The following is a 27,539-nucleotide window of genomic DNA, read 5'->3' as shown; positions in this document are numbered from 1 at the left end:
TGACAAATATAGATTTATTTTATTTATTTATTGAAATGCTTCGCCTTGCTCTCTAGCTCTGGCTTTCAAGTCTGGCCGAAGTAAGCACTGTCCAGGGACATGGCCCAGGGAAGGCATCCGTAGAAGGGAGACTGAGCCTTCAAACACATGAAGCAAATGCATGGACCGCTGGTGTTTGGGTGGGTAATGCACTGGCTGTGGGTTAGGACATGGGTTTAGGACACCTGAGCTGCTTTCAGCTGGCTGGTTCGCAGGATTGGTGTGGTGGAAGAAACGCCAGCGTGCACCTGGGTGTCAACTTGCAACCCTAGCAGATAGTCCCAGTCCCCCAGGCCTTGTTCATCCATCACTGAGATTCCCGTCACCATCACCTGCTGAATGGCAATTTGGGGAAGTTGTGGCCGATGCCATCAGGGAACTGAGCCCAGCAGCACAGCCCGGAGCATCTATTCAGACGGCTCTTGTCTTTGTGGGGGGCTGTGCAATTATAGGAGTTTCATGGGACCTCAGACTGTTTGGAGATGAATCACTAGCATGAACTCTGAAAGAGGGCACACTGATCCCACTGAGTTCACTGCTGGCTACGCAGTCTGTGGGTTAGGCTTTCTGTCTTATCATGCAGCCAAACCCCAACTTTCTTGAAGTTAGCCCTATAAAACTCCGGATGATTCCAGTGAAAACAGGAGTTTCCCCATCGACCTTAATTGGTATTTAACAGTGGGACCTATAAGCGTCACTGGTCCAGTTGCCCAAGTCCTTGAAAAATTAGAATAGTGGGAGGGTTGTATCACCTTTCAGCAAGGATTTTAGATGTTTCTAATAGCCTCGGGATGGTTGCAGCCTCTGCAGGAGCTCTGCAGGTGAGAGCATGCTACGCTGCTATGGTTTCATCCTCTCAAAACTTTCGCCCTAGAAGCTGTTGGGTTATTCCAGGATTATCCTTGGCTTCCTCCAGCTAGATCTTTTAGATTTTTTTTTTTTATTTTTTTTTTTTGGGGGGGGGCGGGGGGGCAGCAGCCCAGCTCTGAAATGTCTTCTCTTTTCAAGTGCCAGCTTAGTTTCTCATGGGCACCTTGTTTTATCACACTTCATACCTGCTGTATGCTCTGCTCTGCTCCTGCAAAGAAGCGGGTGCTCTCCAAATCTCTCTGTTCCTTTATTCTTTTGATTTTTCTCTCAGCTGCCTTGTCTCCCCTGGCGAGGTGTGCATACGGGTTTTTCGATTACCTGACTACTCCTAAATGTCCTGAAGTGCCACGTTCTTTGGTGGGAGTTCAAAATAGCTGGGTGCCATTCACTTCACCTCCAGCCGAGCTGCTGGGAGGTCTTGGGCATGCAATTGCACTTCTCGGTGCATTCATCTGCCTTCTCTTTGCTTCCTAACACCCCTCCCTCTGTAGTCTGTAGTGTCCTGGCCAGTTATGAGGAGAGCAGAGGTTTATGTGCATGTATTTCTTGAGAGCTGTCGAGCTCCCACCCTTACCTGCAACATTTCCTTCGGTGGCATGATTGCACCCGTGGTGGGTAACTCCCACAGGTTCAAAGCTGCGCAAAAAAAGCGTGCATCTTTTTTTTTTTTTATGGTTTTAATGTTTTGCTGCGTGTGAAGCGTGGGTAGGTATTTCTGTGGTTCCCAGAGGAGGGAGGGTGAGGAGGGGGTGACGGGGGAAATGGGCGGCGAGGACTGGGGCTGTGTGGTCATGCAGGTGTTTAGGCAGCATGCGGGGGGAAGTCGAGCGAGTGGTCAAGTCAGGTGCGTGCGACTGCATATAGCAAATATATTGATTTATACGTAGTGTTCCTTGGTGGAAAAACTCTTCTCTGCATTTTAGGTCTGTCCTGGTCATTTTGCCTACCAGTTCTAAAGCTCGACTGCAAAATTGGATGGATTTTAAAACCGCTGTCCAAGTTTCATTCTCAGAGCAGAGTGCCATGCAGTTTCGTGCTCTGGTTTTCTTTGCCTCAAACTGAGGGTAAAACAAAGGGAATTCTTCAGGTGGCAGCTGTCATTTTGTGTTAATAGTAGCTAGTTTTATCTACAAACAGAGACAGACCATCAAATTCTGGGACAGAGGCGGGTTAGTTTCAGACTTGACTAGTGACTGTTGGACACATCGAGTAATTTTGTGTGATTATCTAATTGATTTATTTTGGAAGAACCATTTGTTTAGAAAGTGAGTACTCAGCCCCTTCTGGAAATCAGTGCTCTGCAAAGGGTCTGAAGCTAAACATCCACAAACGAAAGCCTCAGAAGTCACCAGTCACTTTGTGGGAAGCGTTTTCTTTGAGCACAGATTCCTGCCTTACCTCCCCTGTGCCCAACTCCAGTACCCAAAGCAGCAAAATGCAGTCCAAATTTCCAGAGAACCACTGGTCTCTTCTCTTCTGTTGTAGGGATGCCTGTGGTAAAACCCCAAGTACTTTAGAAAATGTGAAAAGTAAACAGTAGAGGAAGTAAGTTCACTGACGGGACTTAGTGGGAGCTTCTGACTAAGAATAAGAATCTCTTACTAAGAAGGAAACTGTTTTGAAGTGTAAAAAGATGTATTTTGGTTACAATGCATTATTTAGATGATTGATACTGATAATGTTGCGTGATCTCAAACACAACACGTGACCCCTATTTCTAAAGCTGCATTTATCTGTTACAAAAACACAGGAGCGGTGAATTGGGAAAATAAAACGGGCAATTCAATTCATATTTAAAAATAAATATCAACCCTACCAGCCTGCCCTTTGCTAGGGCTTTTTTTCCAAGTAATGAATCCTCTTCACTTTCTCATCCCCCGTATTTCATGTTCTTTTACTTTATTATGAACTCCCATCTTTGATGCCTAGGTGCTTGGGGCCAGATTCTCTCTGGATTTTACTGAACATCGTGTGGGTACTCGGTTCCTCAAAACCTCCTGTGACAGGAGGGGCAAATGGGACTCCAGCAGGGCGCTGAAGACCCACATCTGGAAATGAAGCAGGTGCTTGGGTTGTTAGTGAAACCTCGAGTGCACTAACTTCAGGTTTTGTGGTACAGTATTAAAATGTTACATGAAGTAATGTGGGCTGCTTCTGGTTTTCTAGGGCTACCTGTGTGTGTGACATTAGGTAGCATAGTAATTACTTTTGAATCCATTTTAATGCATTGTCAGTGCGTGTTTCCACTGGGCAGGAATTTAGGTAGCTCTTCCCTTGTTCCTGTTCATCAGCCAATCTCAGTTTCTCTGACAGCATGCAGAACCCTGGCATATTTGGTAACCAATCTGTATGGATCTATTTCCCATTGTAGGATTGTCTTTAAGCCATTTGTGGTAACTTCTTCCTGTTCTTCCTTTGCCAGGCTTTTACCTAAAATATGCTCCTTGACTGGGTGAAGCCTTTTAAACATGAGAAGAACCGAGATCGTTTTTCAGTTAGAAATTTTGGAGCACGTAATGATTTGTGTTCACTGCTTGCAGATCTGCTCGCAACTCTCTGTTGACTCATGAATATAAGTGATTATATGAGGATAGCAAATTGGTATTCCAGCAGTATCTAACTGCTAAATGTGCACGTAAGTGTCCCCACTCATTAGCTGGCATCCGCTTACAATATATGCTATACTAGCACCTGTAAAAAATAAATATTTTCTCTTATTTCTCTATTTCTCTTATTTGTCTTATTTCTGTGTTTTCTTTTACTGTTCCTGTGCAGCGATCAACAGATGTTACTGGACGTAGCATGGCAGCGTCTTTGTGCAGAGCTGTCCGTATTGGTGCATCTGGTGCTGAGATGAAGGCTGTGTAAATTCCTTGCCCAGATAAGTGAGCATCAATTCTGGGTACAATTTTCCTTTGTGTTGAGATGAAACACTTTCTTTCTGGAAAATGTTGATTCATTGAAGCCAAAACGGAGACGAAGAGATGCATCTGACCGGGGTCTGACTTACGTCAAGAAGCAGAGGCACTTGACCTTCAATTGTGTACATCTCAGGAAAGAGCACTAACCTCTAGATTGTTTTTTTTTATTTGTAGTTGTTTTCATGAGAAACCTCAGAGGTCTCGATTTCATTCCAAGGCAGTACCAAAATATCTCTGAAATCACCAAAAGCTCTGTGGGACGGGCAGATTCGAGTTCCCACCCAGAACAGCTTTCCAGTTGGTAATACTTCGCTACATTTCCATGACAATGCAAGGAGAAGTTAGATTAAAAACAAACAAACAAACAAACAAAACCTGTGTTTCATAGCTGGAATCATCTCTAATTTATTTAAAAAAAAATCCAAATTACTTACCAAGATCTGTGGTAGGTGTCATGTCAGAATCACACCACTTCCATGTCACACAGCAAAGCACTTTAGAGTCAACAAGCTTTTTTTAACAAGGGTAAAATAGGCAGGCTGTTATGTTACTCAAACCTACCAGGTTAATTACTTGAAATCAAGATAATTTTGGTGCCATCCTAAGCTATATTAGTGCTAACATACAAATAATTAATATTAACACGAAATAGTCAAAATTCCAGAAGTTTGTTCAACTTACTTCTGTTGTCTTTCACTTGTAAGAACTAACTGAAAATAACATTTACATTCTAAAATAGGTCTGCAGTTCACAAAAATAAAATAAGCACCTTCATAGGGTATGGTCTTTTGGATGAAAGCCTAAAATAATCCAGAGAGTTTTGCTTTGTTGAATTAGTTGCCTCCTTTGGAGGTTTTTTCTCTCTGTGGCATTACATGTGATTCTCTTCAAGCCTTGCAATATTTAGCTTTTTATTATTATTATTTTTATTTTTTCCAGGGGCTAGTATGAAAGGTTTAGGCAGTGGAAGGAGATCCTAGTAGGTTTTCCAGGTCATTGTTCCAGTTTGGTCTGGTATTTTGAAGCAAAACCAAATGAAACCAGCAGCACTAACATAAAATAACAGAAATTCTTGTAGATTGGTTATATTCCAAAGAGATTGTTCTGCTTTGGATGGGATTGAGGCTGAGGGAAATAATAAGTGAGTCTGACTCACTAAGAAAACGCTCTTTAAAACATGATGTGATTTTTTTCAGTGATAGAGATTGCAGGTTGTTTGGAATGTAGATCACAGATTTCTTTTTCTTTCTTCTTTTTTTTTTTCAATTAAAAAATAAGCCACTTGTTATATACTAACGAAGGTAGACAGATGATAAAGGGTTGGTGAGAGGAGACAATTGAGACAGTAGTTTTTGAAGGTCACTGCAAACAAGACTGAAATTTGAACTGCAGCATTCTGATTTTCAGACACAGGAAGGTCTGAAAGCGCAGTTGTCGTCCTGTGTGCATCTGTTAACCTGAAAAAGGGGGTTGGCAGTTAGGTGTGGGGAGTAAAGTTTCTCACGTGGAGGAAGAAAAACAAAATCTTTCAGAAGAGGTAGTGGGGGGAGAAAAAAACGCACGCAGCGAAGGAAGGGGAGCACAAAAAGCTGCTGTGTGTCTTGGGTACTCCTTCGTGACCCAGGCACACATCCCAGCATCTCTCTGCGTGCCTTGGTGTCACCCGCAATGGCTGGAGGATGCTTTTGCCTTTACTGGCCCTGGCAGGGTTGGGGTCCATGCCGTGGTTGATGGGCTTGCGCTGCCCTTGGGTGAGGTTTGCTTTCATGTCTCTGCTTTCATTAAGCAGCACTGCCACAAAGCTCAAGAAAAATGCAAATACCTGGATTTATTCCTAACACCCAAACTAGTTAGCCCCACTACGGATGTTAGAGAATACAGAGGAAAGGCAAGGCGAGGGAAGAGCTGTAAATAATGCAGTTGTGCTGCAGTTACATCAGAGACGTACCTCCTCCATCATTCATTTGCACATTTTTTCCCTTGTGACCAGTGTTCAGGACTTTGCCATTTCTCTCTGGTTTTGATGAATTGTGTTAGCTGTTCTGGTATAGCTGTCTTCTCTCTGAAGCCTTGCAGCCCATCCGCATGGGTACCACCGTTCACCCTGCAAGTCCTTGTGTCCTCTTCCTAGGTCGGAGACCGTAACTCTTTTTATTAGACCACCCTCTTTAATTAAAATAAAAGTTATTTTCCACAGATTTATAAAACATCTCAGTGTTCCTCCAGGAACAACCTCCTGCGCCTCATTACCTAGAAAACAACTCAGCTTCAATGAAATGGAAAGGTCTCTTCTCTAACAATCTAAGTGATCTCAGGACTATGGATGCAGACCCTCTCTTCATGGAGAAGCCGTGTCTGAGCCTCTCGGGTCAGTGGTGGCACTGGTCCATGGACCAGCTTGTTCTTGCCCTGGCAAACCTCGTTCCCTTCCCTACAAGAAGGGAATGATCACAAAACCAAACTCGTATAGCTTAGCTTTAAACTCTGCCGCCCAGTGAAGTGGGAAGGGGTTTCCTGTATAGCATCGCATGGAAGTTGTCACCACCTTATTTTACTTTTTAAAAGTAGAGCCAAAGATGTATACTTGCTGACTTTTTGATTTCAGTTGGCAGAAGTGCAATTGCCTTACCTTACAGGGCTGTAAATATCATTACATATCTTTTAGTTATTGCAGTTCAAGATTTGTTTCCATATATGTTGTTTTATCACTTTGTGATGTCTTCTGCCTCTAAAGTCATCACGTTTGCGGGTTTTGCGAAAGCTAGTTCAAAAGCTTCAAGGGCTAAGTGTAAAAGAGAAGAAAGATAGAAATCTCAAAAAATCAGGAAACACAGAAGGAAAGTTTCTAACAGTCTTTTGACTCAGTCACCTTACACATCCTGGGTGCTTTAAGGTATTGATTTATTGGATTTATGACAAGCAATAGTACGTTAAGCTAAACATTTTGCAAGAGAGACGACAGAATATGAGACATTGCAACACAGCCAAGGTATCAATGCTGTTGGAAGTCTAATTCATATTTTTAACTGTGCACTTTAAAACTTTTGGTTTAAGAAAACATTTCTACCACTGGCATTTAGAAAACGAAGTCCAGTACCAGATTTCTGATGAGCTGCGTAACTCTGTATTTGTTCAGCTTGTTCTTCTATGAGGTATTACAGCTGTTAAAAATGTGGACTTGACACCAACTGGGCAAGTGATATCTCCTCCACAGTATATAAAATGCAAGACATCTGCATTTCCCAGAGACTGCTAAATAGGAATGGAACGACTTCATAGAACTTTTATTGTTATTATTTATGTATAGAATTTAACCCTATCAATGAACGAATAGAGTGTGGCTTCTGAATTCCTTTTCTGTGAGCATTCCTGCACCCAGAGTTTCTCAGTATTCTCTGTTTCACTCAAACATTTGTGAAACTCTGGCGCATTTTGCTTTTCAGGCAGATTTGCATTTGACTTTGCTCATGTCTTGACATAAATTGGTCGCAGCTAAACACAGCAGACCTGGACATTGAATGATGCACAGCGTCATACCATTACACAGCAACCCAAGCATTCAGAAATTGTGTCAGATACCCAAAAAACATCTTTAAAGGTGTGAAGGTGTTGTTTTTTTTTTTTTTGGGTTTTGTGGTTGGGTTGTAGCTGTTTTTTTTTTTTTTTTTTTTTTTTTTTGGTTTGGTTTTGCTTGTTTGTTTTTAAGAAAAAATGTTAAGTGTGGAGTCTCATTGGCTTGTCTTCTGGTTTCTCTGCCTTCAAGCTTTTTTATTTCTGAAATCATAGGGGCTAGAAGCTTACTTTAATTACTGTGATTAAAACTGAGATTTAATCCCATAATCAAGAAGCTGACACTTTTAAGAAAAGCGCACAAGGCTCAAGTTATGACAGCAGGTAACACAGAAATCCATTAAAACATTGCATTTCTGAGCTCAGAAAACCTCCAGAAAAGGAGAATCGATCAGGCTGTTTCCAGGATGTTGCGATGTTTCTGTGTGTAGGCTAGGAACTGAAGAGAAGCAATACTTTTTTCTTGCTCCAAGCAGAATGAAAACCTAGGAATTTCAGTTCAAAGCCTGCCTCGGGGTGGCTCCAACTGATTGGCCTCCCCCTTGCCTGTGTTGGCAGGGCTCTGTGGATCTCTCTCGGTGCGGCGCTTTCAGGCTTGCACGGCACATCGACACAGCAATTGCTGTGAACCATAGGTCAGTGGTTAAGGTTTCCTATTCCATTTACCTGTCCTTAAAGGGAAGTGCTGCTCCTCCAGCCTGACGTGCTGGCTGCATTACAGCTGCAGCTCTGCCTCTGTCGCTTGTTTCTTTTTTTCCCCTTTCCTTGCTTTAGTCTTTTCCTGCCGTCTCTGGAGAGAGAGGTCCCTTCCTCCGCAGTCCTGGCTCCCAGTCAGAGGGACACCGAGCGCTTCCTCTTCCTAGCAGCGTACTCCCCCGCGATGAAGTTGGATAAGGAGTGGCTCAAGCGGGTGTCCAAAGTGTCAGAGACACTGCCGCTGCTGCTGACTTTCACCCACGGACACAGGCACCTGAGCATGGCCCTGCGGATGTAGTTGTCAAAGCAGTAGTAGATGAAAGGGTTGGCGCAGCTGTTGGCAAAGGCAAAGGGGCTGCTCACCTTCATGCCCACCTGGGCCACCATGTCAGGAAAACAGTCGGGCAGCTTCCGCAGTCCCAACAGGATGGCCATAAGCTTGAAAAGGTTGAAGGGGACCCAGGAGATGACAAAAGCAGCCACTACAATGAAGACGATCTTGATGGATTTTCTCAGTTTCTTATCGTGTTTCCCGGACCTCTGGTAATGCATGCAGAGCCTCCTCGTGATGGAGCAGTAAAAGGTCAGGATGCTCAACAGCGGGAAGAAGAAGGCCAGGATCAACATCATCAGCGACACGATCTGTTTGGATTCTGTCACGGCTTTGTCTGTGCAGTACGTCTTGCCGTAGCGCTCCTTCAGTTCCCTGGACAAAAGGGTCGGTATCCCCAAGCAGCAGGATAACAACCAGACGCAGATGCAGAGGCCGGTGGAATAGGATCTGGTTCTGACCCTTCTGGCGACAGCGGGGTACATGATGGCAAGGTACCGGTCCGCACTCATGCAAGTGAGGAGGAGGATGCTACAGTACATGTTGACGGAGATGATAAAAGAACTGGCTTTACAGAGGAAAGATCCTACCCTCCAGCTCCCGTCCGATACCTCCTTGTCCACCCAGAACGGCAGCGTGATGAGGAAGATGAAGTCAGAAGCGGCGAGGTTGATGATGAAGACGTCGATCAGCCTCTGGACCCGGCGCTTGAAGACCAAGGCCGCTATCAGGATGGCGTTGCCGATGATGCCCACCAGGAACACGACAGTGTACAGGATGGGGAGGAAAGTAGTCATGTGCTGCAGATGCTTGTACTGGCAGTTGTCCTCGTAGAAGTAGTCATCGTAGTTCAAAGTGACCATAGTCACAGGCGAAAGCTGGCTGAGGTCCATTTCTGGCCAGGCTGTCCTCATCCTGGCGCTGAGGGAGGCTCCGAGTTCCCCCTACCCTTCCCCTCGAGGCCTGCTTTAAAAACATGTTAGCGATAAGGGGGGAGGAGAGGGGGAAGGAGGAGGAGAAAAGTGGTTTTGGGGGGGGGTAATTCTTACACTTTTAGCCAATCGTGTAGGAAACAGGCAAGCAACGAGCGTCTCTGATTAGTCAAAACCCTGTCCTATGAATAAAAAGCTGCAGCTTTTTTTAAAAAATCAGGTTTAGTTTTACTGATTTTATCTTCATTTAATGTTTGCATGTAGAGGTGAACGAGGTTTGTGTATTGCTTTTGTTTTGGGGGGTGGAAGGTTGTTTTCAAGATTCTGAACTTTTTTTTTCTTTTTTTAGGACAGGATATTACTAGTTTGCAGAGGTTAAAGATTGTAGCAGCTCAGAAGAAGTCAGAGAGTGGTGAATTCAGGTGCCACGTTCTCTATCTTTTGTCATATATATATATATTTTTTTTGCATAAGTTGCCCTTTGGGACAAGCTCACCTTTTCTGCAGCTTGGAGGCTTTTATACTTTTTTTGTTCGTTTATGATTGCTATTTTCTGTTGAGAGTAATTCTCTCACATGGATGTCCTTAGGCAAAAAACATTTAAAACCACGGTCTCCAGACTGCCCCGTAGATGTTCAGTGCTGGTCGCAGGCTCCCGACTGCTCTGCCAGTGCCCCCTCCTGCCCCACAGCCCCCCATAAGCCCCTCACCCAGCTTTACCAGAGTCTTTGAGACATAGAGGCCAGGTCACCGGCATGTCACGTCTTCAGCCAAAGGCTGAACCCTAACTTGGTGTTCCCAGTCCCACACCAGCTTCCTTGTAGGCCGCACTGCTGGTCCCCAGAATGGTGCCGTGGTCCTTCTCCTCCTGACCACGAAGCCTCCATCCCTTTGAGCCATTCTTAGATATGCTGCCCACTTTTCCTAAAGAGCCCTAATTTCCTCCATCATTTGTTCACAGTTCCACGCGTGCCTCCAGGTTAGGTTAGATCCTAACATCTTACATGCAGTCAGCAAGCTTTATAAATCAGGCACAGCCTTCTCTCCCTCCATCTCACATCACTAGATACTCCTTGAAATTCACTCGCTCCCTCTCTTCATCCCAAAGCACACCAAAAAGCAAGTAACTTTTAAAGAAGCTTAACAGAACCATGAGATAAGCATATACCCACGCACTCTTGTGCTTGTGCTTCCTCACCTTGTTGTCTCCGTGCAATTTCATAGCCTTACAGAGCAAAACAAAAAATTGGATAGTAAACCTTTTCCAGCAGGGATCAGTTCTGCTCTCTGGGGTGAGCTCTGTACTTTGTGAACGCTTCAGAGCGAGATGTGGATGTTGCTCTGAGTTTCCGTATTACAGATGCGATGCTTCCTCATCTGGACAGAGGATCTGCAAAAATGCTACGATGTCTTGTCACAAATGATGAAGCTGCCTGTAGTTGTCTCAGTGAAGCAGCAGCAGGTGTGTTTGCAGGTGGTCTGTACGCTTTGTCTTTTTTTAATGTGGTATTGATTTGCTTAGGGCTTATCTTCACACAGGATCTGCGTCTTCCAGAGCTCGTTTCCCTGAAGGAGAGCTCTCAAAAACACTCAGCACACAGAAATGCCCCTCACAACGCTGCTGTGCAGATACCCTAGAAAGCCCAGCACATGATGTGCCAAGACCCAGAGATGCCATTAGAGTTGTGACTGGTAGGACAGCCTCTACCCCTTCTCAGCACCCTCCTAGACATCTACAGCACTTTCCTCCTCCTCCCACACCTCCTCAGGTAGGTGTCAGTCCTTTTCCTGGACAAAACGCTCTGCTGAAGCAGCAGCCACTGGCTTGGCTGCAGTGCATTTTCTTCCATCCGGGGTACCTATCTTCTCCAGCCCTTGCCACAGCGCTCTTGAGGCAATGTGAAACACGTGGCCACCAGGTGCCGAGTTGTTTTGAACCTGAGAGTGAACCTGAAGCTCTTGTGACCACACGCTTGCGACAGACGCTGTTGTTGTGGCCGTGCATGTGGTCAGAGGCACTTTAGCACATCTGCTTCTCTGATGGCCCTGCATTTCCAAAATGAAGTACCATTCCTTAAACCTTCCTAATAGGAAATACTGCAGTCATTGAGCTGGAGGCAGCTGCTCGGTACAGCAGGTACAGCTCAAAACATGATCACACGCTTTCTTATACAGCCTCAGCAGCTTTTCTGACAGTAGCGAGGGAAAACATTTAACGTTGTTCTCAGTCGGGTAAAGCTTGCTGACACGTGTTATGGTAGCTTTATAATGTTATGGCAAAATGAGTAAAAGAAGTGCAGCAAAACTATCTGTACAGGAAGTATGTGGGATGTTGATTTAATTTGTTTCACCACCACCCCTTACAAATTTCTACAATTGAAGCATTTCTGGTAGCGAGGTGCGTGGTTTTTTTTTGTTGTTGTTGTTGTTTTTACATTATCTGTTTTACTGCTAGCTTTAATGTTTTATTCTAACTTGTACATGTGCTTTTATATAAGCACAGGCATTTAGATGAAATTAGAGTGCATCAGTAAATTATTTATGATGATAAATGCTGAGAAGGAACAGAGCTTCATCTGGCCATGAAAGAAAGTGTAGTAGTTTCTAAATGATTATGCTTCAAAAACTTTCTGTAAGGAATAGAGATTTGCAGACCAAATAAAAAAATATTGGCTGAAACTGTCCTACTCTGCTACAACTGTGGTGAAGGCAAGCTCAGAGGAAAGCAGATGAATGCCAACTAACAGAAGTTTCATCCCAAAATGAAGAGGAGAGGGTGGAACTGATTCAGGTAAAGCTGTGGGTGCCGAGACAGTGCACCAGGATGGGCTGAAGTAGTTTCCTACCTGGAGCAAATGGTCTTCAACGTGGGATGCAGGAAGAAAATATTTTTGATGCAATTAGTAAATAAAAATATTTATGAAAAAGTGTTTATTTCCTCTTTTTCTCACCCTTTTTTAATTTCTATTTTTGTGTTTGTTTTATAATGTGCATAATATGTTAGTACAGTAGTAAGTGTAAATGATTTATAAATAAATATACATATAATGAAGGTGCACGCTCAAAAATCTTCTACTGATTGGAGTCCACAATCAAAAAAGTTTGGAGACCCCTGAACTGGAGGTTGAGTGGGTATCTTTAAAGCCAACCTGTGCTATTCAACATATTTGGAAGAAGCACATTTGGAAGGTCTTCTTTCTGTGAGAAATGTAATTAGGTTAGGATTTGCTTAGCCTATAGTCTTCTGTGCCAAAGATATAAAAATACAGAAGGCAAAAATAAAACCAGGGAGACTCTATAAAAAGGTTTGAGGGGAATCCATGGGATTTCTGCTGCATTGTATGAAATGTTCGTAGATTGTGTCTAAAACACAAAGACTACAACTGCCATTTTTATTACGTTTTTATTTTGCTGTTGGGAAAAGCAATATCTTGTAGAAAACTAGCTAGTAATATTGAAAGAAATAGACAATCTTTCAAGCACCTTTTCCAGGTCTGAATCAGTAATTCAAGAAGTGAATGTGGTATTTGAAGAAGATTTTTTCATTTCTCATCCATTATCAACTCCATTTAATACAGATAATGTCTCCTGTGAGTGTTTACTTACTTGCTTAGTGTGCAAGAGCTAAAACACCACAAATCTTGTATGAAGATTGTCTTTTACAACACGCGAGGTTTTTGTTGGCATGTTTGCAATACCACTGTTAAACTGCCGTGCTGGAACACTTGCTGGAGGTACAAGACACGATTCAAGGCTGCTATCTAAGAAACTACAGATCTGCACAAGACAGGAACAGCTTTTAATCTGTAGCCATCAGCATTATTCACTTTGTGCTTTCATGTGTGAACTACCGCAGTTTCTAAAGCAAACTTTTACTTTGAAATTTTTCTGGAATAATCCTGTTGTGTAGCTGAGCTGATCTAGCAGAGGTTCTGCTGAAGAAGATGGAGGAGATGTGAGAAGAAAATGGCAAAAGATTGGTGTTAGCTATGAATGACTGGGCATTCGTTTGTAATGTTTTTATTGGGTTACCCTTATATTATATGAAGTGATTTTCTTCTGGAAAAAAAAAATCCAGGTGAAATTTGTTGAGAGTATTTTAAATTAAATTAAATGAACATGCATCTCTCTTTCCTATGGTTGTTTTTAAGCAGCTGCACATATCACTGATCAGGGCAGATGATGAGTAAGAAGAGGCACTGTAGTCTAATTCTGTAATGGAAGTAGCAATGACTGACGAATTTTCCAGGAATGATTCTCATTTTTACAAGATAAGATCTCCTAGGGAAACAAACAAAAAACATAGGTTTCCCAGTGTTAGATAATTCACTATGATTTATAGTGATTGCAATTCTTGTTATTCCATAGTTTACAATACAGAGTTGTTTTGTGTGTGTGTGTGTGTGTTTTCTTTAAACATTTTCTAGCTTCAAATTCTGATAGTTTTGCCACAAAAAATTATTACTGTTTTTTTGTTCCCTATTGTCATTACTTGTATTTTATGATCTTGTAACTCCTTAGCTCTCTCTTTAATATAGTCTACTGGCTAACCTTCTTTGATAGGTTTCCCTTAAAGAGGTTTTCTCATTGCACAGTGATTTTCATGCCCCTTTTCAGGTTCATTTCTACTTTGCCAACATGTCAAAACTAGACATAGTATGTCAGCAGCCAGTGGCAACTCTAGATCTGATATAAATCCTGTCCCCCTTGTGATTTCTCTGTTTGTACACCCAAGGTTGCAGGAACATGGTTTTTTTGGCCACAGCCACATCTTGGCAGCTGGTAATTCACCATGACCCATTTGTCCTTTTCATTTTTCCCAGGATGAAGTCTTTTGCCATGCAAGTATAGCTTCCACTCTGTGCTCTTAAATGAATGTGCTCATTGATGACCCTATTGACACATATGTTTGTTTGCCCCCAGCTTCCAAACGACCAGGTCACCCTGTACCAGTGCCCTATCCATTTAATTATTTACCCTTCCCTCAGGCCTTGTGTCATCTGTGAAGTTTATCAGTGATGATGCTCTGCTTTCTTCCAGGCCATCGATAAAAATGCTAAATATTTTAGAATCCAGCATAAACATGGGTAGAACCCAGACAACCTCCTAGCTTAGAGTTATGAGGTGCTGGTGAACCAGCAACATGATCTGGAAAGGTGTGCCGTCCTGGAAAGTGTTTCTTAACCAGAAATACCCATCACTGATGTTACCTTTACCATCCTAGCCTGTTATCCCACTGAAAAAAATGCTTCCTGGCCGCTGGAGAAGAGGAGCTGGATGGGGTCGTTTCCCCAGAAGGCCCCAGAGATGTGAAAACCTGGGACGTGACTCCGTTTGCTGGGTGTGTGTTTGCTGCTTTGGAGGTTGGTAAAACCAAAACTGGGTGTGGAGGTCTCTCAGCGGGAGGCTGTTAACCACCGTTAGGAGTCCTCCTTCAGCTTGCGGGGGCACGGGGACCAGGGACGGGGGGCGACGTCCAACGTGGGCCATGGAGTCAGCGCCGCCATTTTTTGCTTTTTTTTTTTTTTTTTTTACTAAATTTTGATTTTTTTAATGTGGTGTTTTCTCAAGTCATGCTGCCAGGGTATCACACCACCGTTTTTACAAGAAATAGAGCAGAAAGGGAAGAAAGATGAGCTTTATGGCCGCAGAGGGAGGCGAAATAACTGACATTGCAGAAGGCAGAAGGGCACTGCTCGGCGTTTTGGGGTGTTTTTGTGGAATCTCGTGGCTGTTTCATCCAGCAGGGGCCGTCTGACAGAAAGTGCAGGCGCTGCCAGCCCCCAACCTGAGCTGAGGGGACAAAGCCAGGTGGGTATGTGTGGGGAGACTACAACTCCCAGCAGGCATCGCGCGGCGGTACCACGGGGCTGGGCGGGGAGGACTACATCCCCCAGCGTGCCTCGTGCCGGGGGCGTGGCATGGGGGCGCGAGGCGGCGGGCGGTGGGTGCCGCGCGCTGCGGCTGTTGCGACCGTTGCTACTGTTGGGACCGTTGGCGGGCGCTGAGGGCGTGAGGGGAGCGAGGGCGGGGCCGGGGCCGGGACCGGGACCGGGACCCTGTGTGGGCGGCCCGGGGCTGAAGGGGGGGGGGGGAGGAAGGGGGCCTGAGGCGGGTGATGGCCGCTGTTGTGCTTCCAGGTCGCTGTGCGGGCGCTGAGGGCGCTGCGCAGACGGGATGGATGGAGGAGCTGGGGCTGGCGGCTGCGTGTGCTCAGTGCTTTGGCTTCCCGCAGGACGCGGATAACGCGGCGCGCTGAGGTGGTCGGCGGCCAACGGAACCCTGTGCTGAGGTGCGGCGGGGAGCGCTGAGGTAAAACGCCTTCGGTGCCACCCTTTCCTAACCCTGCTTTACCCTCAGTGCCAAAAAGAGGCTCCTGTGTATCAGTTTTCCTCCCCACGTTCGCATGTTTTTTTCAGGCCTTCCTCCTCTTCTCCCCCACGACAGCCCAGTCGCAAGCATGTCTTCTGTAAAAACGCCAGCCCTCCTTACACTGCCTTTGTGGCCTTCCTCTGTTGTGATGGCAAGTGAAATGAGCTTCCTACGTGTGGTGGCCTGCTCCTGGCTGAGGGGAAGTAGCGATTGCTGTAACAGGAGAGAAATGTTTTTATTTCTGCATTCCCTTCCGCCATGGTGTAGCGATTTTGTAAAATGTTTGTTCATTTCCAAGCTGTGTAGTTGTTTGTCTGCCGGAATACTTGCTGTTGTGCTTTACTGTGTTTTTTCTTTTTTTTCAACTCTCCTGGCTCATGTTTTTTTTCCTTATGTGAAGCATACGTGTCTTTTCATTCCTTTGGATGTTGCTGCTGGTTTGGACTTCCCCATCTCTCTTATAAACTGATGCTTTGAAATTTTTATATGTCTCCTTTTAAAAAGATTATCATTTCAATTTCCTGTGAAGCATTTATGCTTGAGTGCCTGTATACCACTGCCTTGCAGTGTTTTATATTCATCACATCGTTTAGTTTCAGGAATAACTTGTTTGAAATGCTGTCTGCTGTTAGAATGAAGTGTGCTGGCAGTGCCGTATGAACATATATACCTCGCATAAAATGATGAAGGTTCTTGCTGACAGTCTGTGATGGCAGAAAGTATTTCTATTTAGTATCAATCTTTGTCTCTATAATTACTGTCAGCTCTGATAGTAGTAATGTTGGTGGTTAATTTTTTTTTCTGTAAGTCTTATGCTAAAGCACCTCCTACATGTTTTTCTGCATAAAACCTTTTGGAAAACGTGTCATAATCTCTGAAACATGCCACGTCTCTCTTCATGATCTTTCTATGGTAACTCTCCTTGACTGGAACTGCCTACTACTCCCATTGAGTTCTGCCTGGGGCTGGAAGCGTGATTCTCTCTGTCATAGAGCAAAGGAAACCTTGTTTAAGTGGGTGTGTGTCTGCTGTGAATGAAGATGCATTGGGTACGCACTGTAAATGAGCAGGATATTCCAGTCTCCTGGGGGGTTTGCAATGGGAAGAACTTCTAGTTCAAAATTGGCCTGAAGTGTTGTTGAGTGCATATCTTCTGTAATTCTTTTCATCTTCTGAAAGTATTTAAAGGGTTAGCAGAAGCACTGAGAGGACCCTTGTTATAAGGAACTGGGGGTGTGCTCTTGCCTCGGCACATTCTTATACATTCTGCAAATCCACGTGTGTTCTTTCTAGAACAACCTGACACAAACCACCTGCTAATTTTTAGGGACTGTAGCTACCTCTGCTGCTTCTGCCTGTCCCCAGAGCTGTTTGTTAAAATGATTGAGCATCACTGGGTGGCCATGTCTCTTTTGGCCTGTGGGTAACAAACACTGGGCAGTACTTGATTTTTTTCTTAACTCTTCAATTGGCTTTTCGGTTGTCAGCAGCCATAACTCTGCTAAGCCTGCTGTATGTTTCCCAATGCTTAGCAAGCTGGCCAGAAGCGTGTGGTTGCATTTTAATGATGCCGTGATAAGGATATTTCCAGTACCAATGTTCTGGACCTGGCAGCAAGGATGTCGTATCTGAAAGTACGAATTCTTGAGCCAGTTGTTTTCTTTCTGTATGTTAGGTACTGAGGACTTTGTAAGCATTTATAACCAAAGGCTGCAAAACAATGGCCTGCTAATGTCCTGCTTACAACCTTGTTTCACCAGATACTACTTTGAGGATGGAGTTTATAGGCTGTCTTGTGATTGCTCCTTCCAGAGAGAGCCCTCTCTGAAGAGAGGAGCCCAGTGCTCACCTCTTGCAGTGATGGCAGTGTAGTAGAAAATCCAGACCGGCCTGCTCTCCAGCTGGTTCTGCTGCTTACCTGAGACAGGGTTCCCAGGGATCTGTTCAGCTCAGCGAGGCAGCAGCCAGGCAGCATGGCGTTGGCCACGAAGATGCTGCGTGTGCTGTTTGCTTTGTGAGAATTTTGTGAAGGGGAAGAGATCCCCGAGTGAACTCGGTGTGGAAGAATAGAGGGGCAGCCCTATACAGCAACTTGCTTGTCCCTGTTCTGCTCATCCAATGCGCTGTGTGCTTTGAGCTAGATGCTGGGATATCTAGGGAGAGTGCAAGTGCGTAACCAAAGGTGAAACAGTGCAGAGTATTTGCTTCTGAATCTGGACTTGGTTCTGCATCTTCTAGATGAATAAGCTCAGGTGTGGTGTTTTCTTCTTCCTAATACGTTTGCCTGGATTTTAAAATCCAAGCTTCTGGATTCACAGTTCACAGAGTTGTAGTACGTGAACTTCTTAGTGCTTTAAATGGGCGCCACTTGTCAGTTCACCAAAAAACAGTTCTATTCTTGATCATTTCTAAGGAAGCAGTTAAATGAGGCATACTCTATAATAATCCCTCTCTGAAAATAGAAAAGAAACACGGGATGATATGAGCGTACATCATCTCCTGTCCCCAACCCTGTTCACCAGTTTGAACTAAATAGAGGAACAGAGAGGAGGGAAAAGGAACGAGAAAAGGGCACTGTTAGCAGCAAACACTGGTGTGCCTTTGAAACTACCTGCTTATTTTGCACCTTGTTTCATAGTTCAGAATTTCTTATTGGCAGGTCTGACTCGAGCACCCGTATGTTCTCTTGTGAATGTTGTATGTTTAGGCATTTGTTGTTTCCTGTTCCAGTTCATTCAGCTGCAAAGAAACAAGACTAAAATGTTTTGATCAGAGAGTGTAGAAGGAAGGTAAAACAAGCAGTAAAGAAGAACTGATTAGATAGTAGCTCATGCTACCAGAATAGCTCTAGCTGTGAAGGTAACTTCAATTAATATTTTACTTGGCAAGTGCATCAAGCCTGATTTCATAATCCATAAACTTTATCAAGCACAGCAAATGCACGAGCATAACAGGCATTCGAAAGTCCTCTGATGTGTTGGACTCTCTGCAACACATTACGTGTGTTAGCAAATCACAGTACTGTCGAAGTGTAAGTGCATGTGGAGTCTGTTTTTTTGCTGTGCCTTCTTTACTCTGACTTTGTGCTGTGAGCACAGGCCTGTGAAGGAGGGCATTAGTGACCTCCTGCAGGGAGCCAGGCCAAGGCCCTCATGCTGGTGTGTGAAGGTATTTCAGTTTTGGAAGCTCCTGTCATCCAGTGGCTGTGAAACCAGGCACTCCCCTTGCATTGTTTTAGTTCTTTAGGCAAGCCTCTGTACACACTGTGGCATTGTTGCTGCTTTTATTGTCGTTTCCAAGCTTGTCTTTCGGCACTGCCTTCATGTTCTGTCTCTAGTGCCTAGATACATTTCACTGTTTCCCAAAAGGCATTCCAGTATCTTGGCATGGCTGCCTTTTGTGAACAGTCTGGAAAAGCTTTTTTTGGCGTGCTTGTGATTCTTATCTTTGCTGTAAACACAAGCTGTGGAAGCCGTATGGGATGGCAGGCTAAAAATAACTTCTACCCTCGGTAATCTCTTAAGGCAAGATAAGTCTTCTGACTGAGCACTGTAGGTGGATTCTCTGCTCTGCGGTTCCCTACTGTCAGGATCAGAAATGCCAGTGAGCTCTGCCATCTGCTCTGGGGACACAACTGCTGTTGGTCTCTCAGGGAGAGAGGAGAGCAGCTAGCACAGAGTGCTGCAGGAGGCTGGGAGAAAGGCGACAGCTGTGTCTTGATCACCCGACCCTGTGGGTGTGGGCTAGTGCGTTGCTGTGCTTCCAGCCTCCTGGCAGGGGCAGAGATGCGTATCCTGAGGGCACATTGCGTAACAGAGTGGCGTCATGAGCATGATGCTGCTGCTCAGATAACTCTGGTGTTAGTATCTGAGGAGTTACTCACCTGGCCTTCTCTTTCCTTTCAGCAGCAAGGGCGCAATGATGGATAACCGTTTTGCTACAGCACTTGTAATTGCCTGCGTTCTCAGCCTCATCTCCACCATATACATGGCGGCTTCTATCGGCACTGATTTTTGGTACGAATACCACACCCTGTCCCCCGTTGAGAACATTACAGAAGCTGGCAGGAGCGTCTGGGAAGAATTCATCAGTGAAGAGGCAGATGAGAAGACCTACACAGATGCGTTATTCCGGTGCAACGGCACAGTTGGGTTGTGGCGGAGGTGTATCACTGTACCCAAAAACTCTCACTGGTACAGCCCACCAGGTATCTGGAGTAATTAACACTTCCCTAGCTTGCCTAGAGGGGTACGTGCTAACTTCTTCACAACATGTCCGTGTCACTTTCTTCCTCCAGAAAGTTTATTTCTAGCTTGTATGTGTTTGTTCCTTTTTTTTTTTTTTTAATAAAGGCAGTCTAAGCTTTTAAAGAAGTGAAAGGTAAAAGTCTGTGTCTATCAATGCTACAGAATCAGAATTTGACACGTTATATATGATCTAAATTTAGTCTAGTGTAACTTGGTTTTCCTTAGTGTCCACTGCCCATCAGGCGGTACAGTTGTTGCTCTGCCCATCACTCTTTCTAAGAGAGGTCAAGGGATCCAGCAGTGGGAAAAAAATACTGCCTTACCAAGATGGCACTCAGTCCTGTTAGCTAGTCATTCATGTAGCTCATATGCCACAGTGGGACGTTTATGACACCAGCATGTTTTGGAGTCCTTGTAGTGTTGGATAGGGGATAAGTTATTTGTATTCCTTTTTTTGACAGTTGTTGGAGGATATAAAGAAGTGCAATGAGCAATATTTTAATTGCTTCAAAGTAGGTTTTGAACACTGTGTGTGTGTAAAGCCCTTCATTCTGAAAACTCTTGAAAAAAAATTTCAAACACTCAAACACTTTTTCTGGATAAAAACATTACATAAAATAAATTTTTTTTCTCTTTAATGAAAACACATTTTGAAAGAAAGATAAAACAACCCTGCTCATTAGCATTCTCTGAGCAATATCTAAGTGAGAGGTAAAAGGAGAGAAATATATTACAAAAATAGGTATTTCATTTTCTTTAAACAGTCCTTTCTGTCTCTTTTTCATGAAGTGTTGAGTAAGATATCACATTCTGCATGTGGATATAAGCACAGCTCTGTTACGGGAGTACAAGAATGTGAAACAACATAGTTAAGCATCATATGCCACATTTTATCCCTACTCGCGTGGCACAGATTTATGGATTACCCAGGTGAGCTTAAAGATTCTGTATGTTTGAATGCTGTTCCTCCTAGTAGCTACATGATGCTTACTGCCTGATAATGTGACCTTCAGATCTCTTTTGAGAGGTTTTTCATTTTTGTTTGTCTAAAATAGAACTTGGAGTTTCACAGCTTAAGAGGTTGGAAGAGGAGGGATTGGATGGAGATGGGGTGGGGGGAACCTAATGGTAATTGTATTATTTTTTTTCTGTTCCAGAAACTGATATGACTACAAACTGCATCAGTTTTTCCCTCTCTGATCAGTTTATGGAAAAGTACATAGAGCCTGGAAATCACAACAGTGGCACGGATTTGAATCGGACTTGTAAGTGTCTTTCACATGTGGCAGGTAAAAAAGTGGGATAAAAGGGAAGGGGGTTTTCCATACACAGTAGTGAGGAAGCTCCTGCATCTTGCTCTGGGTATTTTTTTCAGTAAGTAGTCCAGGTAGTAGGTGAAAGTTTAAAGAGAAGACTTAGGTGCTTTAGCAAAGATTTTGGCCATGAATGTGGTACAGGAGCTTGGGAGTTAATAAGTAAAGTTCTTCCTACTTCAGTTGGAGCCTGTGGACCTTTTTTAGCTAAGCCAATGAAGTAGTATGGGTAGAAATACAACCTGGTGGGAGAAGGTCAATTTTAGCACATCCTTGAGAAACCTGTCTTGTGTGTTTCTTTAACATGCAGATCTCTGGCGATTGCAGTTTCTCCTGCCCTTTGTCAGCCTTGGCCTCATGTGCTTTGGAGCTCTGATTGGGCTCTGTGCATGTGCCTGTCGCAGCCTCTACCCTGCCATCGCCACAGGAGTCCTCCATTTCCTCGCAGGTCGGTCTTGGCTACCCACCGCTTACCCTCCCTCCTCCGGAAACTCTTGGTGACAGCCAGAGCACTCCAACAGTGAGCTCATCACGCTTTACTTCTTCATTCCTCAGGACTTTGTACGCTGGGCCTGGTTGGCTGCTATGTAGCTGGGATTGAGCTGCTCCATAAGAAGCTGCCCCTGCCTGATGATGTGAGGGGTGAATTCGGCTGGTCCTTCTGCCTAGCCTGTGTCTCGGCACCACTGCAATTCATGGCAGCCGCTCTCTTCATCTGGGCGGCTCGCACCAACAGGAAGGAATTCACTCTCTTGAAAGCATACCGTGTAGCATAAGTACTGCTGCCTAAGTGTTAGGTTTCCATGTTAGAGCCTCTTTTCCACATGGCCCTGTCTACTTTTTTCTTCTTTTATTCAGCATTTTACCTTGTACTGCGTGCTTCTTGCCAGTGTAGCCTGCAGGGCCTGAAGACAAAGACTTCTGGGCTAAATGACCAAACTCTGCCAGAAGTCTGCAGAACTTTAACAGTTTGTTTTTTTTTGTTTGTTTGTTTTTTACAGAATGAATGGTTTTTAAGCTTCATTTGGTTGTTGAATATCCTCTTGGTTAGGTGTACGTGCCCCTTCCTCACTTTATTTCCTTGTCATCCTGGAGGAAATGAGAGGGGTCATGAGGAGGAAATGAGATAGGAAAAAATGCAAGTAGGGAATGGGAACTACAGAGCAGAAATAATAATCAGGAGTTGTCTTCTGCATGACCTATGGAGAGCACCCAAGAGCTGTGGGGGAGCAAAGGTACCTTTGTTGTGGAAATGCTGTCGTTAAGTCAGTGCTGTAGTTTAGCTGAGGGGCTCTTACTCTCACTAGCTCACTACTCGTGGCTTCTGCTGAAACTGGTGCAGACAGAGCAGCTGGCTCTGGGAGTGCACAGCACACTGTCCTACATGGAGAATCCTAAATGGAGAGTTGGTGCTGCTTTTGTTCTGGAGAGAAGTTGGGCCCCTGCGGAGCTTTGTGCTGCTCTAGCTGCACTGCTTCCAGGGCCCGGGATGGTTCAGTATCTGCACTACATGTGATTGTGCACTCTAATCCTAACGTGCAGTGCTTTTGCTTGCTGTGAAATAAGGCTTTCCTCTCTCTTGTGGTGCTGAAGAGAACCCTGCACAACCTTCTCCATTTTTTAATTTGGTTTAGTGTGTGTATATGTACATAACATAAATGTTTTTTAAAACTCACCTATTTATCCTATATAGCACACAACAGGGTTTTTTTAAAAGGTGCTGCTCAATTCCCACATTGCCCCAAACCTATTGTTTAAATAAAATAAAAACAATCCTCAGATATTTTTGGTGTTGCATTAATTTGATGGGAGGGTGAGGGATTGTTCAGGAGTTAATTTTGGTTGGGGAAAGAAAAAAGTGTCCATACCTCTTTCTGTATTCAGGGAAATGTCACTAGAAACAAATATGTTTGATTATGTTTCTTAGGAAATTCTTGGGCTTCTGCAAACTTTAAATATTCCTCTACTCATCAGTGGGGGACACAACTCTCCATAATTTGATTAGCGCTTTGCTTACTTTGCACTTATCTATCCAAATCACTGCATCTCTGGCCAGACTGGACAGCATGTCTTGTCTTGAAAGACTGTTTTCTAGTTTAAACTGTTTAATTCTGAGGCCTTAACTACCCTTGTTTATAAGAAGTACATTTAAGAAGAAATGAATCCTGACAAAATGGATGACTCTGGGGTGTCAAGGGTTCTGAGTTACCTTTGATGAGAATGACGTGGAAGTAGGCGTTGTATAATCACTGCTGGGTTTTGCTTTGTTTGAATAGGGGTTACTTCGCAGTCCAGTTCCCTAAAAATCAGGAATCTCTTTCAGTATTGTTTCTTCAGTGATTTTTTTTTTATCCTGTTTGATAGGGATCACCCTACTTCTCTTTTTATAACCATCGCTGCAGTTTTTATAAAGTGAAACAAGATAGACTCGTCCATGATGCTAAAAACCAGGATTATCAAGAAAGCTGCAACACAAACTGTTCATTCTGGATAACTCTCTTCCCACTGTTGTTTAGTAATTTTTCACCTTTCCACCTGAAAAGGCATTTCTCCCTCTCTATGATGTTTGAGCCAATTCTAACCCCGTGACACGGGCTGTGGTAGTTCTCTGCAGAGTCTGAGGATAAATGAAAATTGCTGCTGCTGCTATGTACTAAGTTGGTGTTTTTTCAGTCGTTATCTCTGACTTAAGTAGATAAGGCTCAACTGTTCAGCTTGTCATCTCTCATTTGTCAGAAATACTAGGGCGTACAAGCCTCAGTTTGGGTCAAAGGGACCGGAAGGTGCTTATTCAGCGCTCTGTGAGAGAGGAAACACTGCTGGTTATTTTATCTAGTACAGTGATTTTCTTTTTTCCTTTCCTAGGAGCTGGCAGAACTTAATCTGTGCAATAGGAGTCCTGCTTGCTCTCTCCCCTTGTATCAGACACCAGTTTCTCTGAAGCATGAATTGCTGTTTTTGAATGCTAACATTCTTGCTTCCAAAGGATGTATTGTTTTGGGTGGAAAGGGAGGTGTTAGAGGTGCTCTTGGTCCTTTCTTGGTCACTTTAGGTATCAGTGAAAACAAGATAAGATTACTTACTTTTATTTTTCTCAAATAAATGCTTTGTTTTTCTATGCCCTGAAATGAAAAAGAGGAGGGAAGAAAAAAAAAAGCTTTGATTTGAAGTGTTGATTTCCCCCCCACACACACACACTCTCTAAAAATTTCACTATCAGAATGGATTTCAGAGAGAGAAAGAAGCAGACTGCTTACTGAGAGGGCTAGCCCTCTCCATGGCCTGGGATGATGGATCTGCACCTAGCTCTCTTGCTCTGTAACTGTGTGCCTTGCTCATGGTAAAGACCATGAGAAGAGTTGTTGGGCTGCCAGCTTGGGCCCACTAAGCGCTCTTGGAAGAAGGAAGCAGCACGCAGGCAGATCCTTGTGTCGTGTCCAGAGGCTGGCTGCATTCAGAGAAGCTTGAGGCCTGTGTGCGTCATACTTGCATATCTGCAAATGCAGATACCCTCACTCAGAAAAAGAAGGGTGCTCCAATTCTGAAAGAAAGTGGTGAGTTGAAAGGCTGACTTGTGTCCCTCAGTATCTTGTGGTCTGACCGTGGGAGATATTTACTGATACTGGCTGAGCACTGGAGATAGGGATGAGGCAGATAGAGACAGCGAGATCAGAAGAGATGTTTTCTTTGAAAGGGAAAAAAAAGTCCCTGTGTGTCTGTATATCTGTGTGCAGGGGAGGTGGCACCAATCTCTCACACTTACATGCACGGCGAATGTGCAGATCTATCAAAGGGAAAGGAGAAACAAAAAGGAGAAAGAATCCCTTCAGACCAAGAGTGAGAACTGATGCTCTTAACAGGAAACAAGCACCAAGGACTCCAGCGTAACTCTTCTGAGGTACTGCGAAGGTCATCTGCTGCTCCTCCACCATAGTGCTGCGTGGAGGTGGCATAGCCAAGTGGTTGAACTCTTGTGCTTATGAGAGAAGCCCACGAAGGCTCTGTCCCCTGAATCCACTATATTCCACTATATTACACTCTTCTCTCTTCCTCCCTTGTAAAATTACTACTTTTAAAAATAGACATGGGGATAGATGTTATTTGTTGATGAGGTTTAAGCAGCGAGTGTCAGATGTCTCTGTGCTCCTTGCTTGCTGTGTACAGACAGAGGATGAGGTGGATGCTGATTGATTTTTTTGCGAAGGATCCAAGCATCTTTCTAGCCTCGGGTTTTCTGCCGTGAAGATTGAAAACTTTTAAGAAAACTGGAACCTTCTGTTCAATCAAAATTAATCATTATTTAATTAAAACCCTCCTTAAAAACAAAACCAACCAAACAAATGAGGAGCTAGTGAATTTTTAATGCCTTTCCTTTTCCAGCTTACTCAGGCCTTTCATCTGCCTCTTCTTAAGTGTCTCATGTTAAGTGATTTTAGAATAGTCTTTTTTTTGCTTGATGTTTGTGAAGAAGGTAGCCCCCCAATGTATTTTGTATCACTGTCCCTGGAAAGGGAAAACCCTTACATATGTAACTTTTTAATGGACTTAAACATTACATTGTTAATTTGGGCTAGTTTTCAGTAGCCCAGGGAGCCGAGGGAGCCCAGCTCTGCCAGTGCCCATCGTGGTTGTGCACCCATAAACTCAGTGGAGGAGACTCACATTAGCTGTACCTGTCAATAATCAGGTGTCATCTGTGCTGTCAGGTGAGTGTGATTAAAGCCTTTCCCAGTAGTGTAAACTGTGATGTGCCTTAAGTATATTCGTCAGCTAAGCTACTGAATCAATACTGTACTGATGTATTGTTCTGTTTGTGTTTTGTTTAGGCCAAGTACAGCTTGTACATTTAACTAATATTATTCCTTGTGAATATTTCTCTGTATAGTTGGGTAGTGGGCACTGGCAATACCTCGTTATGCCAGATGGCTTCTGTGTAAATTCACTGAGGAACCTCTCCTTACCAGAGGATTCACCTGCAACAAACATATAAAGGAGCTGACAACACCTTGATTTAATTCACCAGTCAGTCACCAAACTGACATGGTGTGTTTAGAAGCAATGGCCTGATGAAACCAGGAGTGTGCTGGCATTGCAGTGCTCATTTTCTATGATGCACTGGCTCTGCCAGAGCCTTTCTGCCTATGGGTGATTTTGGTACCAGCCACCAGAGAACTGGTTCTGCTGCCTCTTGAAATCCTTCCTTCCACCTTCCTGGGGCTCGGCCCTGTGCTGTACCATGCTTCCTTACCACGACTGATTCCCACATTTAAACTAATTGTATGGGTGATTTTATGATCCCCATGATGTTATGGGTGTTGGATAAATCACTTAGGTACGTAGCTTTAGTTGAGAAAAGGGTGGGGTTCATCTTCACCAGAAAAGAGCTCTGCTTCCTGGAATTGTTGAAATAGTGTTTTTGTTGTTGTTGTTTTTGTTTTGTTTTGTTTTGTTTTTTTGGCAAACAAATCCATTTTGCCTTACACGCGAGACCAATTTAACTAGTTAGTTTTTTGGAGGAGGGGTTAACCATCCACAACCAGTGAGGACATCACAAAGGGTGTCAATAGCAGAATGCTGCTGGAGAAGTTAGGTATGCCACCTACAAAACTGGGAGGTGAGGTAGAAGGACTGGTGAGTGGGGCACCAGCTGAAGTGGGAAATGAGCAGTCCCTTAGTGTAGGTGGCAGGTTCCAGAGCAGCTCCACAGTTCTGCTTGAGCCACTGCTGACGTGTCCAGGAACAGCTCTGAGGGCTGCATTACCTGTGAGGGAAACACAGAAGATGCATTGCCATTTTCCCTACTGGCTGTAGCAGCCAGGGCTGTCCTCTATGAGGAGCCCAAGGGACTGGGAAGAGGAAATCAAACCTGTTTTGGAGGATAGGTGTGGTTTATCTCCAGCCACCTTTGTGAGCTGACAGGAGTGTCGTCATCTGAGCAATAGACCTGTTATTCTCCTTTTGCGTCTCCTTGCTTCTTTCCCCCAACTCCTACACTGATTCTCTCCTCTCCGCTCTCTCTCTCTTTTGTAGTCTGCTTTACCACGATAAATAAACCCAGAGGACCTAAATGCTGTCCACGTCCCTGTTACGCACGCAATTGGGTGTACTGGAAAGCCTAAAGCCAACTAACTGAAAATGCCAGGCGCAGGAACCTTTGGTAGGCCGTGTAGCTATTGCCCTGAATGCCTTTAGAGCACTGGAACCCTTTTCAGATGCTGTTGGTTCTGCTCTGTCAGATGAACAGTTTA

General features: G+C 44.1%; 2 protein-coding genes across 6 annotated transcripts; one reads left to right on the top strand and one right to left on the bottom strand.

Annotated features, from left to right (window-relative positions):
• Window positions 1-7,775: 7,775 nt before the first annotated feature.
• On the bottom strand, window positions 7,776-9,341 carry GPR15 (G protein-coupled receptor 15). The gene has a single exon (XM_035342336.1). It carries the CDS (start codon window positions 9,339-9,341, stop codon window positions 8,232-8,234), a length of 1,110 nt encoding a protein of 369 aa, XP_035198227.1. The 3' UTR covers window positions 7,776-8,231.
• Window positions 9,342-14,415: 5,074 nt separating this feature from the next.
• Window positions 14,416-23,075, top strand: CLDND1 (claudin domain containing 1). Of its 5 annotated transcripts, none has more exons than XM_035314882.1 (6): window positions 14,416-14,722; window positions 15,595-15,671; window positions 19,637-19,938; window positions 21,136-21,243; window positions 21,602-21,739; window positions 21,847-23,075. In XM_035314882.1, exons 3-6 carry the CDS (start codon window positions 19,650-19,652, stop codon window positions 22,065-22,067), a joined length of 756 nt encoding a protein of 251 aa, XP_035170773.1. In that variant the 5' UTR covers window positions 14,416-14,722; window positions 15,595-15,671; window positions 19,637-19,649; the 3' UTR covers window positions 22,068-23,075. The 5 variants fall into 5 exon arrangements, with proteins under 5 accessions (XP_035170773.1, XP_035170772.1, XP_035170774.1 ...); XM_035314881.1 differs by having other exon boundaries at window positions 14,417-14,722; window positions 19,640-19,938; XM_035314883.1 differs by lacking the exon at window positions 14,416-14,722 and adding an exon at window positions 15,236-15,303 and having other exon boundaries at window positions 19,640-19,938.
• Window positions 23,076-27,539: the final 4,464 nt, after the last annotated feature.

This window comes from Oxyura jamaicensis, chromosome 1 (assembly GCF_011077185.1).
Source record: "Oxyura jamaicensis isolate SHBP4307 breed ruddy duck chromosome 1, BPBGC_Ojam_1.0, whole genome shotgun sequence".
NCBI lineage: Eukaryota > Metazoa > Chordata > Aves > Anseriformes > Anatidae > Oxyura > Oxyura jamaicensis.
The sequence above is the reverse complement of the archived record's forward strand: the minus strand, read 5'-3'. Positions and strand labels throughout refer to the sequence as shown.

Excerpts from the sequence above, each read along its gene's own strand:
- GPR15 (XM_035342336.1), bottom strand. The coding sequence starts at position 9,341 with ATGAGGACAGCCTGGCCAGAAATGGACCTCAGCCAGCTTTCGCCTGTG.
- CLDND1 (XM_035314882.1), top strand. The coding sequence starts at position 19,650 with ATGATGGATAACCGTTTTGCTACAGCACTTGTAATTGCCTGCGTTCTC. Across the intron at positions 21,244-21,601 it reads CACGGATTTGAATCGGACTT|ATCTCTGGCGATTGCAGTTT; the intron begins GTAAGTGTCTTT and ends TTTAACATGCAG. Across the intron at positions 21,740-21,846 it reads AGTCCTCCATTTCCTCGCAG|GACTTTGTACGCTGGGCCTG; the intron begins GTCGGTCTTGGC and ends TTCATTCCTCAG.